At 34.3% G+C, this 13,007-nt stretch overlaps 1 protein-coding gene across 1 annotated transcript in view; it reads right to left on the reverse strand.

Moving 5' to 3' along the window:
* Positions 1–4,895, reverse strand: part of ANXA10 (annexin A10) — a 52,584-nt gene extending 47,689 nt beyond the window's left edge. The window contains exon 1 of the mRNA XM_023628130.2: positions 4,815–4,895. Within this exon, the coding sequence (XP_023483898.2) occupies positions 4,815–4,854 (40 nt within the window). The 5' untranslated portion in view covers positions 4,855–4,895. The remainder of the gene's footprint in view (positions 1–4,814) is intronic.
* Between the last annotated feature and the right edge of the window lie 8,112 nt (positions 4,896–13,007).

The following is a 13,007-nucleotide window of genomic DNA, read 5'->3' on the forward strand; positions in this document are numbered from 1 at the left end:
GCAATAGTCTTGAATAAAGTCTCCCTAGCCTGTTTAATTCTGTGTGGTACAATTTTTCTTTGACTAAAGGACGTATTTAATGGAGATAAGGAGAAAAATAAATGGAAAGCCTAGGATATTAATCAGATCATCTTTTTGGAACTTAAAGCCACGCTGGATGGCTGTAGGATCATAGGAAAACTATGAGTCAGCTGCTGAAATATCCAGTGAATGAAGGCAGATGACTAGGATTTACGTAGATGGCTGTGTCATTGAGGAACAGAAGGAAGAGCAAGGTGTTTCATACAGGTACAAGAAATGATCTGAAAGCTGGAAAATGAAAGTAGGGAGGTATAGAATCAGCTTCAAAGACTGAAATTTATGGTTTGTGAGAAAACACGGCAGCCTCCAGTAGAGGCATAGAGCAACGTGGTGTCCTGGGACTAGCCCAGTTAAAGCTGGGGGCTCAAGGGATATTAAGTAGTTCGAGAGGAGTCTGTTACCTGCTTAATGGGCATTCCAAAATGAGCATATTTTTAATAATAGATTTTTCAGTTATATCCATTGTTATTTTTACTATCATCACATTTACTTAATTTTTATAGTCTTCTGTTTTTTGTTGTTTTTCTGTTGAAATTATTCACAACATACTTCTCTGAATTACTCTTTACTTTTCAAAGTGTTCATAGCAATTCTTGCTCATTTATCCTGCCAGAGATATTTTGGAATAATTTTATATGGATCTCAAAAATGTTGTCAAAATAACTGTAAACTTAGGAATCAATTTAGAAAAGTTGTCTTTCTGTCAAGTTTCCTTTCTGTGACTAACATCATGTATCTGCTGAATTATTTAAGTGTTGGTTTTTCTCCTACAAGACTTAGCAAAGATTTGTAGAGTTTTGGCAAATGATGAGCAACTTTATTTTGTTAAAATTATTCATATTTGCATTTCTATTGATATTTCAAGTTATATTTTTCTTTTGTTTTTTAACACACAATTGCTTAATTAAATAAATAATATTAAATTTTGTGTTTACTTTATATCCAGAAAAATTGTTGAACTCTCATAATTTGTAGTAACTTTTTAGTTGATTACTTTAGATTTTGAGATATACAATGATATCCTCTTCAAATCGGAATTTTGGTTTCTTTTGTAGAATCATTGTATGTTTTTCTCTTTCTTGTCTTATTGCATTAGGACAGAAATTTCTAGATAATTCTTATTTTCTAATTTAACAGAAAAGGCTAGTATGATGAACCATACCATTTTATAGGCTTTTACAATGTACAGTTGATTCTTGTTATTTGTCATAGTTTTCTACAAAGTCACCATGAAGACTGAATTAGTAAATCCTGAACTATTGCTCCTGGGGGAAACATAAGGTTAAGTTTCTACGACCTTCTGGTTACAGCATTTTTGTCAACAGAAATGCCGTTTACATTATATGTATTTGTTTTCCAATGTTCTTGTAAAACAAACCAGTCTCATTAGCATTGAAAACCTTCTCTTCCGCCTATGCTTTTCCTGTATAAAACTTAGGGAGTATTTTTTAAGAATATTTTAAGGAATTATTCTTCTCCAGCCTCTTGATCTGTAGAACTTTAACCTTAAAGTTTAACAATTTTTATGCTCTATCACCTTTTGAAACATGCAAGCCAGACAGCACTACTCTCAAAAGAAAGCTGACCACTACACTTTTTAAATTATTGTTATCAATTATCATCTCACGAACTCACAAATTTAGCTGCTTTTCCATAGCTTCATAACAGAGCATGGATGTTACTCTAGCATTTTCTAGACAGCCTCATGCACAGAACAATGAATTTTCTCTTTATTTTTCATCTTTTTCAGGATGTCCCATATTGCTGATTCATTTACATTAAGGTCATGGACAACAGCGTCGGAACTGATGCCTGAATGAAGCTAATCTAATGCACATATTTTCTCCATAATACTTCTTGTGTTTGGAAACACTAGACAGTACTTCAGCACTATGCTCGGAGCCATTTTAAAGAGCCAAATCACCAACAAAAAACATAAAATATCAAAAAGTGTAGCACTAGATAGACCATAAAAAGGACACTTGCTTACAGTGTGAGAGCTGAAACAAGAAGGCAGAGCATCACCTTGTTGTTCAGTGTCAGCTGAGAATAGGCAGTCTGGTGACTCAAATTTTTCACCTCTTTGCACATGTCTGTTAGTGACCATGAAAGCACTACAGGTATTGATTTTGGAGTTATAAATAAATTTAAGCAAGTAGATAAATTGGCAAATATGGAATCCGTGAATAATGAGCATTGACTGTGTGGTCACATAGGAAACAGTGGCCTACTAGGCAAGAAAATAATTATTACTAAAATTTCAAATTATATTTAAATAGCACTAAGTGGTCTACAAAAAAAACTAACTTTAAGTATAAAGATACAGATAGATTAAAAATAATGGAATGGAGAAAGATATGCTATGCTAACATAATGAAAAGAAAGCTGGAGTAATTATATAATTTTAACATGGAAGACTTTGGAGCAAGGAAAATTATCATGGATAAAAAGAGCCATTACATAATGAAAAAGGGGCCTGTTCTTCAAGAATACATAACAAATCTTATGTATGTACCCAACAAAAGAGCATCAAAATACGTGAGGCAAAAACTGATAGAATTGCTAGGAGAAAGATGAATCCACTATGGTATCTAGAGACTTTAACACCTCTCTATCAGAAATGGACAGATCCAGCAGGCAGAAAATCTGTGAGGAGGTGATTGAACTCAACATCATCAATCGACTGCATATAATTGATATCTATAGAGTACTTCATCCAAGAACAGCAGATTACACGTTCTTCTCAGGCTCATGTAGCACTAAGACAACATTCTGGGGGTCATAAAACACACCATAACCAGTTTAAAATAGAAACCGTACAAAATATGCTCTCAGACCACAAAGGAATTAAGATAGAAATCAATAATAGAAAGATAGTTAGAAAGCCTCAAAATACTTGGAGATGAAACAACACACTTGTAAATAACACATAAGTCAAAGAAGGAGTCTCAAGATTATTAAAAAAAATTCAAACTGAATGAAAATAAAAGTATAACCAATCAAAATTTGTGGGATGCAGCAAATGCAACGCTTATGGCCTTGAATAAATATGTGAGAAATGAAGAAGGACCTAAAATCAAAAATCTAAACTTCCACCTTAGGAAATTAGAAAAAAAGAACAAGTTAAATGTAAATCAGGGAATGCAAATGAACACCACAATGAGTTATCACCTCACACCTGTTAGAGTGGTATTATCAAGAAGACTAGAGCTGTAGAGAAAGGGAATCCTTGTGCACTATTGATGGGAATGAAAATTGGTACAGTCATTATGGAAAACATTATGGAGGTTCCCCCAAAAATGAAAAATATCACTGCCATATGATATAGTAATCTCACTTCTGGATATTTATCTAAAGGAAATGAAATCACTGTCTCACAGAGATATCTGCACCCCCATGTTCATTGCAGCATTAGCCAAGACATGGAAACCAGGTGTCCATTGACAGATGAATGGATGAAGAAAGAGTACGTATTAAATGTTCTCACCATAACAATAACAACAAAATGGTAATTATGTGAGGTGAAGGACGTGTTTACTAACCTTACTGTATTAATCATTTCACAATATTTACGTGTATCAAATCATCACATTGTACACCTTAAACTTATACAATGTTATATATCAATAATAATGGAGCTAAGAAAAAACCCACAGCAGCCAAGGAAAACATGAGCAGTTGTCTTTTTCAATTGCACTTTGCCAGGGTCATCAGGATGGATGGACCTTTAAAGCATTTTTGAGCTGTGCTCTTGCTCTGGCATGCTAGAGTGAACACTGCAATGAAACCAAAACCTCCTGAAATTCTTCAGCCTACAACACTGACAAGCATAAAATTATGATAGTCAAAATAAATCCATATTCTGATCCTAAAACTGCAATGACAGGAAAATTGAAGCTGGAGCAAAGAAAATTTTTCAGTGAATAGATTGCTCTGATTCGTAGTTTTAAAGCAAAAGTTACCCTCCTGGAGAAAAAGTTAATCCATAACTTTTTGTTAGTATGTCAGTATATTTTTCTAGTGATGATTGATATTTTAAAAGGCATGAAAGCACTGCAAACTCCTAAAGTCGACTTTAGAGAGCATATTTAAAGTCCTCTATTGTTTTCCTATGGGGTTCTACTAGTGAATAAAACACAAAGATGAGCATGCGTGCGCGTGTGAACACACACACACAGTACAGTTCTCCTAAAGGCGACCTTGTCTTTAAAGTTAAGAACTTGCTTTCTTATGAAAGGCTTTGCATGTTAAATGCAAATGTTTCCTTTAAGTTGTCAAGGTTTATCTTCATGCTCACAGAAGTCTTCTTAAAACAGGTTTTACTTAAGGAAAATATACGGATGTTTAACAGCTCCGTATCATATCTTAAGGATTAAATCTTTCTTAAGAGAACTCAACAGTTTTCCTCCTTTTTTCTATATTCCTTTTCTAAACTCTAGTTTCATTCATTGAACATCCATTTCTTAAGCACCTACATGCCAGCCTCCATGCTCTGGGAACTCACAACCCAGTCAGCAAGTGAGACAAAAGGAGAAGTACAGTGACAACGAGATCAGTGACGGGAGAGTGCAGAAGCAAGTGCTTGGGGTTGGCATAGCTCGTTGAGATTGGTGTGGCCAAAGAAGAATTCAAACAGCAGGGCTCTTTGGAGCTAGGTTACACCGATATTATAGCCTTAAACCAAGGTAAAGTGAAAAAAAATTACAATAAAAGATAGAAATTATTAGGCTTACCAAATCCTTGGAGTGCTCCCCCTAGCATTTGGGCATCCATTATGGGATTGAAATTGGGAGCTGGGAAGATGGTTCCTTGCACCTGGTGGGAAGAGTCAATGAGAAAGAAATGGGCAGTAATTCACAAGAAAGAATTCAACATTTTTTTTAAGATAAATGAAAACAAAAGTATATTCTATTTGTGTAAATTACTCTAAGACATACACATGTCTATTAAACAAATGTGTTAATTGTATATTACTTGCAAAGAGCAAATTTGGTTGAGTACTTTTTAATCCATTGGTCTCCGCTTTATTGACATCTATTACTCATCTAGGAAACTGAGGCACTAGAACCAATAGTAGAAAAATGTAATAATTAAATAAATATATATCTTCTTAATAAACAGTAAGCATTTTCTTAGGAATTGGAGACTATTTTATAGAAACTGAAAAGAGAACCATATTGGAGGGATTAATGTCATTCATATGAATTAGAAGTGGCACTTGCCATCACAGCTTTTTTTACACATCAGGGCCCCTAAAATCATATTAGAGAAAATTGAAGTATTTGAATTTGGATTATGGGATTCATAAAAATCTAGGTGACATAGATAGGGCAGAGGATTTTTAGCTGAAGCTTGCTGCTGCAGACGAAAACATAAAAACCTGACTGACATTCCACTTAAATTCTCTCTCTTGCCAGTAATAAAATGGCAGAACATTTAAGTTAGGCTTTGAATTCACAAGATCTGTCATTTCAGGCAGAGCCAGCAAGGACTAGGTACCATATGATCACACTCAGCACAAGAGAACTGTCAATCAAAATTTATTAAGAAGGGGACCTCTCTCCCTGTTTGTCATCAACGTGCCCAGAAACATTGGGAAAAAAAACGCCTTCCCATAGCAAGCAAGTCTACCAGATCTTCCGAACTCAGGCATTCGCTGAGCTCTTCTGCTTTAACATCTTAGCTGAAGATGAAGTTTTCTAGTGCCTATGTCTAACAGTAGAAAATTAATTAATTAATGAGAAGAAGACTGGAGCATAATTTATAGTCCAAGAAATATACCAATATCAAAATGTTTATGAAAAGACTTTTGGAGGATTAAGAACATTGTTCACTTGAGTTAAAAATAAGAACTGAATTCAATTTGGGTTCCATTTGACTGATATTAATAACCATGAAGTTGTCTACCTGAGGTAGACTGGAAACCATATAATATTGTGCTGTGGCCATATTTTCATACTTAGAAGTACACCCATGTTAGTGAAATATTCTTAAATGCCTATATGGACAGATATGTGTAATTAAAATAAGAACATAGTCTGCACTTACAAATTAATGTCCAATTTGCTTCTATCTCAAGTTTATTGGAGGTCTAGAAATGAAGTTCTCTTGAGCCAATCCTCAATTCTGGAAGCTGTTTATTAGGAGACAGCATGAGTTTTATCTCCCTTATTCTCTAACCTGCCCCATTGGGTGAGACTCTATTAGGAAAATAGCCTTTGATTGTGTTTTTATTTATTAAATTAAGTTCAGATAGCAGATTCTAATGTAAATTCCTAGGTTGGGTTCTCCTCACCTCAAGCATTTTCTGGTGAATCTTATAATCCTAGAGGAATTTAAGATTTAAACTTTTGAAAGAACAGCCATGCCTTTAAATGTGAAATTTTTTTATTTTCTGCTATTTGTCACTGCCTTTTACTAAGTCCTTTGTGTCTATGTAGTTTTTTCTTTGAGAAAATTAAAGGTTTTTTGAGGCATGGGAAAATGATACTTTATTTCCCCTGTTTTAAGAGTTAAAAGACTTGTTTGGACAGCTCTCATGTACACAGTACCATTTATTGCCTTGGTGACAATTGTGCTACGTGCTATCAGTCAAAGGGCTATTTTAAAGTATAAAGGAGAAAATGTATTTGAAAACATTAAGAAATACTGTTAAATAGGTGTACATTATCTAGGCAGTTTTACCCATGGAGTGTGCAAATGTCCACCAAAAGACATTTCATTTCTGGCCAGACTAGGATCCCCCGGAATTTCTACTGGAGTAAGTGCTAGAAAATGAAACATATATCTTTTTGAAAAGAAAAATAGCTCTGAAAGTTATAGATAAGGAAAATTAGTAATGAGTGATTTATCAGACACAATCTGTAGCCAAAAGAAAAAAGCCCACAGTCTTTTCTTCATAGCTTTTTTTTTAAATCCTTGCGGAGAGATTACTAGAATGATATATTTTCACAATGTAATGTAAAAGTTACTTTTTTTCTTTACAGTTCTCATCTCTTTTGCCACTTAAAATTATTACCTCCTTGACAATTGGGTTTAAAGTAATACACTAAAAATGTTTTGGAAATAAACTCAACACTAAAAGTAAAAACAAATTGTGAATGCTTAGTAATTCACAAAAATTTTTTTCTAGTAAGCATATGTCATTCATGCCTATTTATATAGCATATTAAATCATTATATTCATTTTTATGCAAATTATTATGCTCCAATTAAGCTCAAGCCAGCAACATTATTCCATGTAAAGCACATATTTTATGTTCCTTTTACTTATTTTGTCATTGGAATACTGACTTTGTCTTTTAATGATCTTATTTTTCCAGCTTTATTGAGACATAATTGATATATATAACATTGTGTATGTTTAAGGTGTACAACGTGATGATTTAATATATGTATATATTGTGAAGTGATTACCACAATAAGGTTAATTAACACATCCATCACCTCACATAGTTGTTTCTTTTTTCTTATGAGGACATTTAAGATCTACATTCTTAGCAACTTTCAAGTATACAATACAGTATAATCACCATGCTGTACATTGTTTCCTTGGGATTTATTCACCTTGTACCTGGAAGTTTGTACCCTTTGACCAACATCTCCCGATTCTCTCTATCCCACCCCCCCATCTCCTGGCAACCACCAATCTTTTAAGGATCATTTTAACTGGATGGACCAGTTCAGTCTATTGAAATAGTCAATTACAGTAGCTCCCATTATCCACGGGGCATACGTCTCAAGACCCCCAGTGGATGCCTAAAAGGACGGATAGTACTGAACTGTATATACACTATGTTTTTTTCTGTACGTACATACCTATGATGAAGTTTAATTTATGAATTAGGCACAGTAATAGATTAACAACAATAATTAATAATAAAATAGAACAATTATAGCAATATGCTGTAATAAAAGTTACCGTAGATCTTAGCAACCTCAACACACAATTTCTTTTTCTTTCCTTAAGTTGAGAACTTTCACCTTTTCACTTAAAGAAAGTACTTTGTGGCTTCTCCTTGCATATCTGTATTGCCAACATCACTACTCTTTTTGGCTGAATGACCTGGCTTTATATGTAATTAGTAAGATAAAACTCTTTTTTACAAATACAGAACATACATGAATTAAGGAGATTGTTTTAATCATTCTATTTGTTATATTTATTGTTTTGTATTAGTACTCTTGTGCTTTGGGGCCACTATTAAGTAAAATAAGAGTTACTTGAACACAAGCACTGTGATACCATGACAGATCCTCTAATAACCGAGACGGCTGCCAAGTGACTAAGGGGCAGGTTGTGTATACCATGCGGGTATACTGAACAAAGGAATGATTCACATCTTGGACTGGGTGCAGCAGGATGGCAGGAGATTTCCTCACGCTACTCAGAACAGAACTGAATTTAAAATGTATGAATTGTTTATTTCTGGAATTTTTCATTTAATATTTTCGGACCATGGTTGACCGAGGGTGACCGGAAACATGTAAAGCAAAACCGCGGATGAGAAGTAACTATTGTATCAGTTTTAACTTTGTCCCCTGAACTAAACAATTATTTGAAAAAATTAATTGGTTGACTAACTGCTTTGGGCCATAAAACTTTTCAAATGACTATAATATACCTATAGGTATATATTCATTTATTTTGAGGTAATTTGACCTTTCCTTAGGATTTTTTTCAAGAATTTGTGCTCAACCACATTCTACACATTCCTTAATACCCAACACCAGTCTCTCTGATGAAGTCAATCTATGCTGAGAGCATTTTTAACTCCCTACCTCTCACTGTGTTTTCATTTATAATTAGCACATATATTTTCCTATTTGCTATCTGTTCTTAAAGTTTGAAATTTGATTGTGTCCTATATAATGTTGTTTTATAATATACTGCTGTACCACAGAGCTGTCTATGGCTTCATTTCTTATCCTTCTAATTATATTTTATGTCTCTTGTCTGCAGAAGGTGTATCAAATCTATACCATGATTTTCCATGTAATGAGACTTCTTTTTAAAATGTTCTCGTTTACTGGTCATGTCACTTAAGTTAAATGATTTCTTTAAAATATCCTTTAATGAGGTTTTTGCTGGAATGAACTGGCTTTGTATATAACTAATATGAAAAAACTTTTTTTACAAGTACAGAACATACATGAATTAAGCAGATTATTTTAATCATTATATTTATCAATTTGTATTAGTAAAAGTGAACAGAGACAAATAAATCATATAGACGAGTAAGAACAAGCCTGGAGAAGAGGATGGAGGGGAGGGAGATGTTTCTAGTTGACAGGGCAAAATTCCCCGCAACCACATATGTGAGCGAGTAAATGATCTTGGAAATGACTTGACAGTTGACTTACGTGAGACGCAAAAGAGAGAAGTGAAGAGCGGAAAAGACGTTACCAAGGCAAATCTAAAGGATTTTAAGCAAGAGAGTGAAATAATCTGATTTGAGATCCATAGTAACACTCTATAGCAATGTAAAGGATGAAAAAAAAGAAGTGATGCAGGTTGCAGGGGTGGCTAATTTGGAAACCCAGTTGAGATATGATGCACACCTGAACTGAGACAAGTAGCATGTTCTTGATAAATACAATTGTTTGGTTAACCAAATGTAATTTAACTTACCAATTTTTGAGATATATTTTAAGTTAACCCAGTAATAGTAGTTTTGCCCTTTTCAAAGAGTCAGAGACTGTTGTTTCAGTCATTTTCCCAGCATATACACCTTTTAAAGCACTGTCCTTTTTTATATATGTGTTCCTAATTTTTTTCACCTCTTAGACAAATTGGAGATTTTGAGAAAGTGGACACTTCTAATATGACCTGAAAAATAACATGTATGTGGTAAATTATTTTATTTTCCTTGCTTTGAAAATTGATGGATTTGGGAATAGTATCACTTGTCTAAGGCAAAATAAATTCTAATGCCTGTCATTTCAGTTTGAATTCTTACCATGAGGTAATCAAAATATAATCTTTGCTTCTAGTCATTTATGAATTTAGGTTGTGACAGAGGAATGAAAAACACTTCCATTTTAAAAGACAGAATAAACTGTCTCCTAAACTCCCTATGCAGAAGAGCATGAGTAATTTGTAGATTTAAATTTGGTTCTGGAATTTACTCCCTGAGTAAATAATGAATAGATTTCTTTAACTGACAGAACAATTTCAAAGTTATCTGAAACTGAATATAGACTGAGAAAAATCACATATATTTTGCTCATGAAGTTGATAAAATTATTTTCATCATCCCATATAAATAGGTCATCAAGACATGTATTGTATTTCGTTTATTTATTGCTAATCCAGGGACTAGGGTCCATAAACCCATATCCCTCCAAATTGAGCTCTCATAGGCTACCCACAACTTTTAATCCTTTTTCTCATGTGGCTTTTGAGTCACACTCACATTGACAACTGAGTGCCTCAAGACTTTTAGACTTTGAAATATTAGCCATGCAAGTTGACATATTTGGCTGACTGGATGCCTGCTAGAGTGTAGGTTTCAATGAATAATTTAGTTTCATTTAAATATCTTAGTTTTAATATACTTGAGATTATTAGCTCTCTAGTTAATTGGGGACTTTTAGAGCCCTGAGAGAAAATTCTACAGAAATCTTGGGATTCCTTTTCCATAGGGCACTTCCCTTGAACCAGGCACTTACTCACCTTCAGGGCATTGGTCCTTGGGTATCTCCATTGGCTCAAGTCCAGATGCCCTAAACTCTCCTGAAGGTCTTCAGCCACCCTAGTCTCTGACTCATTTCTGATGAGTTGTTCTAAAGTCTTTTCAATGGCTTTAAACACAACCAATACTAAAGGATGGGTTAACAAGCATATTGCTCCTTTCTCTTACCGTTCCACAGCTCATGTGTCATTTGGTCCAGTCCTGTCAGATCTATCCTCACAATTGCTTTCATGTGATTCCCCTTCTTTTAATTTCTGTTACTGATGCGTCATTTGTCTTTCCATGCCTAAAATCCTTAATGTCCAAAGCAATGCTTCTCAATATTTTTTTCTATTCTAGCTCATAGAATGGATGATTTTCACATGAAAGACACATCCCTAGGAACATCTAGGTTTATGAACACATCCCAGTATGCTAGTCTTAATGACATTCCATTCTTGTCCACTCAACAGAGTATGTTGTAAAACAACTGAATGGGAATATCACATCATAGGGGAAACATATATTAAATAGAATCGAAAAAGACATTCAGACTTTGGCTCATTAGTATTAACGCAATATTTTCAGTGCATACTGCAACCCATTTCCATGACTGAGAATAGATGACTTGTAGGATTCAATCCAGATTTAACAGAGGAAGCAATGTTCTTCACAACTTGGACCTTTGCTATGTGTATGGGTTCATATCTAATTTTCTTTCTGCTGAACCTCTCTATTCCCACATGATGACACACACAGCCACACACTCCAGCCAAAAGGGACTCCTGTAGCAGTGTTCATTCTGTTCCATCTTTCCATCTGTTTGGAATCTCCCCACGCCACATACACACACTCCCATCTCTTGAATATACCTTATGATTCTGGTGAACATCTCAAGATTTAACTTTCAAACTTTAGCTCCAGTGTCATCTTTCACAGGAGTGCCTTCCTGATGCTTCTAGTAGAATTATCTACTCTCTTCCTGGTTCCTCTAATTTAGCGCAGGCCAGAACTGTACTACATCCTACTCGAGCACAAGGAGCACAACAGCAGAAAATATTCATTTCAAATTCTAGCAAGTTTCTAAGAATAACAAGTCCTATTAACTGGCCTTCCTTTGTTTGGTTGAGAATGAATCTTAATGTGAGCAGTTGTACAAATTTGGAGGTTGAATTGTTCACATGAATAAAGGAAGAATATTTGGATTTCCAGGAAATGATTTGGGATGAGATATGACAAGTAGCGAGAATGGATAGTGAGCTGTAATTACTCTCTGTGATTTCTCCTTGTTACTCACATCCTTTCCTTAATATTTGTTGAAAGGTATTGTATGTGGAATTTTTCTTTTTCAGAAACTAGGGAAAGGGATGAGTTATTTATATTGAGTTTGGGTGAAAAAAGAAATAACCCATGTAGCTGTAGAGGTTTATTTGGAGAAAAGATTATGATACCATAAGATGCTAAGAATTTAAAGAAATCATGGGAAGGCTTTGACTTCACATCATATAATCAGGGTATCTGAGGCAAGCTTGTGTGTATGTCCCCCACCCAGACTCTGACTTACGTGTCTTCCTGCTCTCCAAGACTCTAAGTCCTCAAAGTCGTAAATTGTTTAGGGTTATTTTATTAGAGGTTCTATATATGATTTGAAGTCATTTCTGATTTAGCCTTTTCAAAGTTTTCAATAGACTGTCAGAATTTTGGTTACACGTATTCCTTCACAAAATTAACTTGAAATTTGGCTAAATATGATTTATTATCAGTTCTAGGTATTGCCTCTCAGTATTGAAAATTCACACAACTGGAATTTAGTTCTATACTGTATAATATCATGACTGGGCTTAAAATTTATGTGCAATTTCCCAGTTAAATTCCTTACCAGACAATTTAATAAAAGTAATTATTTCCTAATCATATGGCCTCAGTCAGAAACACCCTCTCCCTCCTCCTATTACTCTCATATTTCTAATGAGATTAGGAGGCTTAGAAATGATATCAAGATGTCACTGGTCCAAAGAAACTACAATTGAGATGGATTTTAGAGAATGGTTCTTATTAGTGGAAAGTGAAAATGGAGGATGAAAATGTTGAGCAACTAAAAGAGAATTCATTTGTATGAAAGGAACATATTCAAGGGGAAAAATTGAGATTGGATGGGAAATAAAGAAAAATATGTTTAGAATATCAGAATATGATCTTTAATATCCCAAAAGATTTAAACTTGGAATTTAGTTGAGTAGCACAGCAAATGCT

This window comes from Equus caballus, chromosome 2 (genome assembly GCF_041296265.1).
Source record: "Equus caballus isolate H_3958 breed thoroughbred chromosome 2, TB-T2T, whole genome shotgun sequence".
NCBI lineage: Eukaryota > Metazoa > Chordata > Mammalia > Perissodactyla > Equidae > Equus > Equus caballus.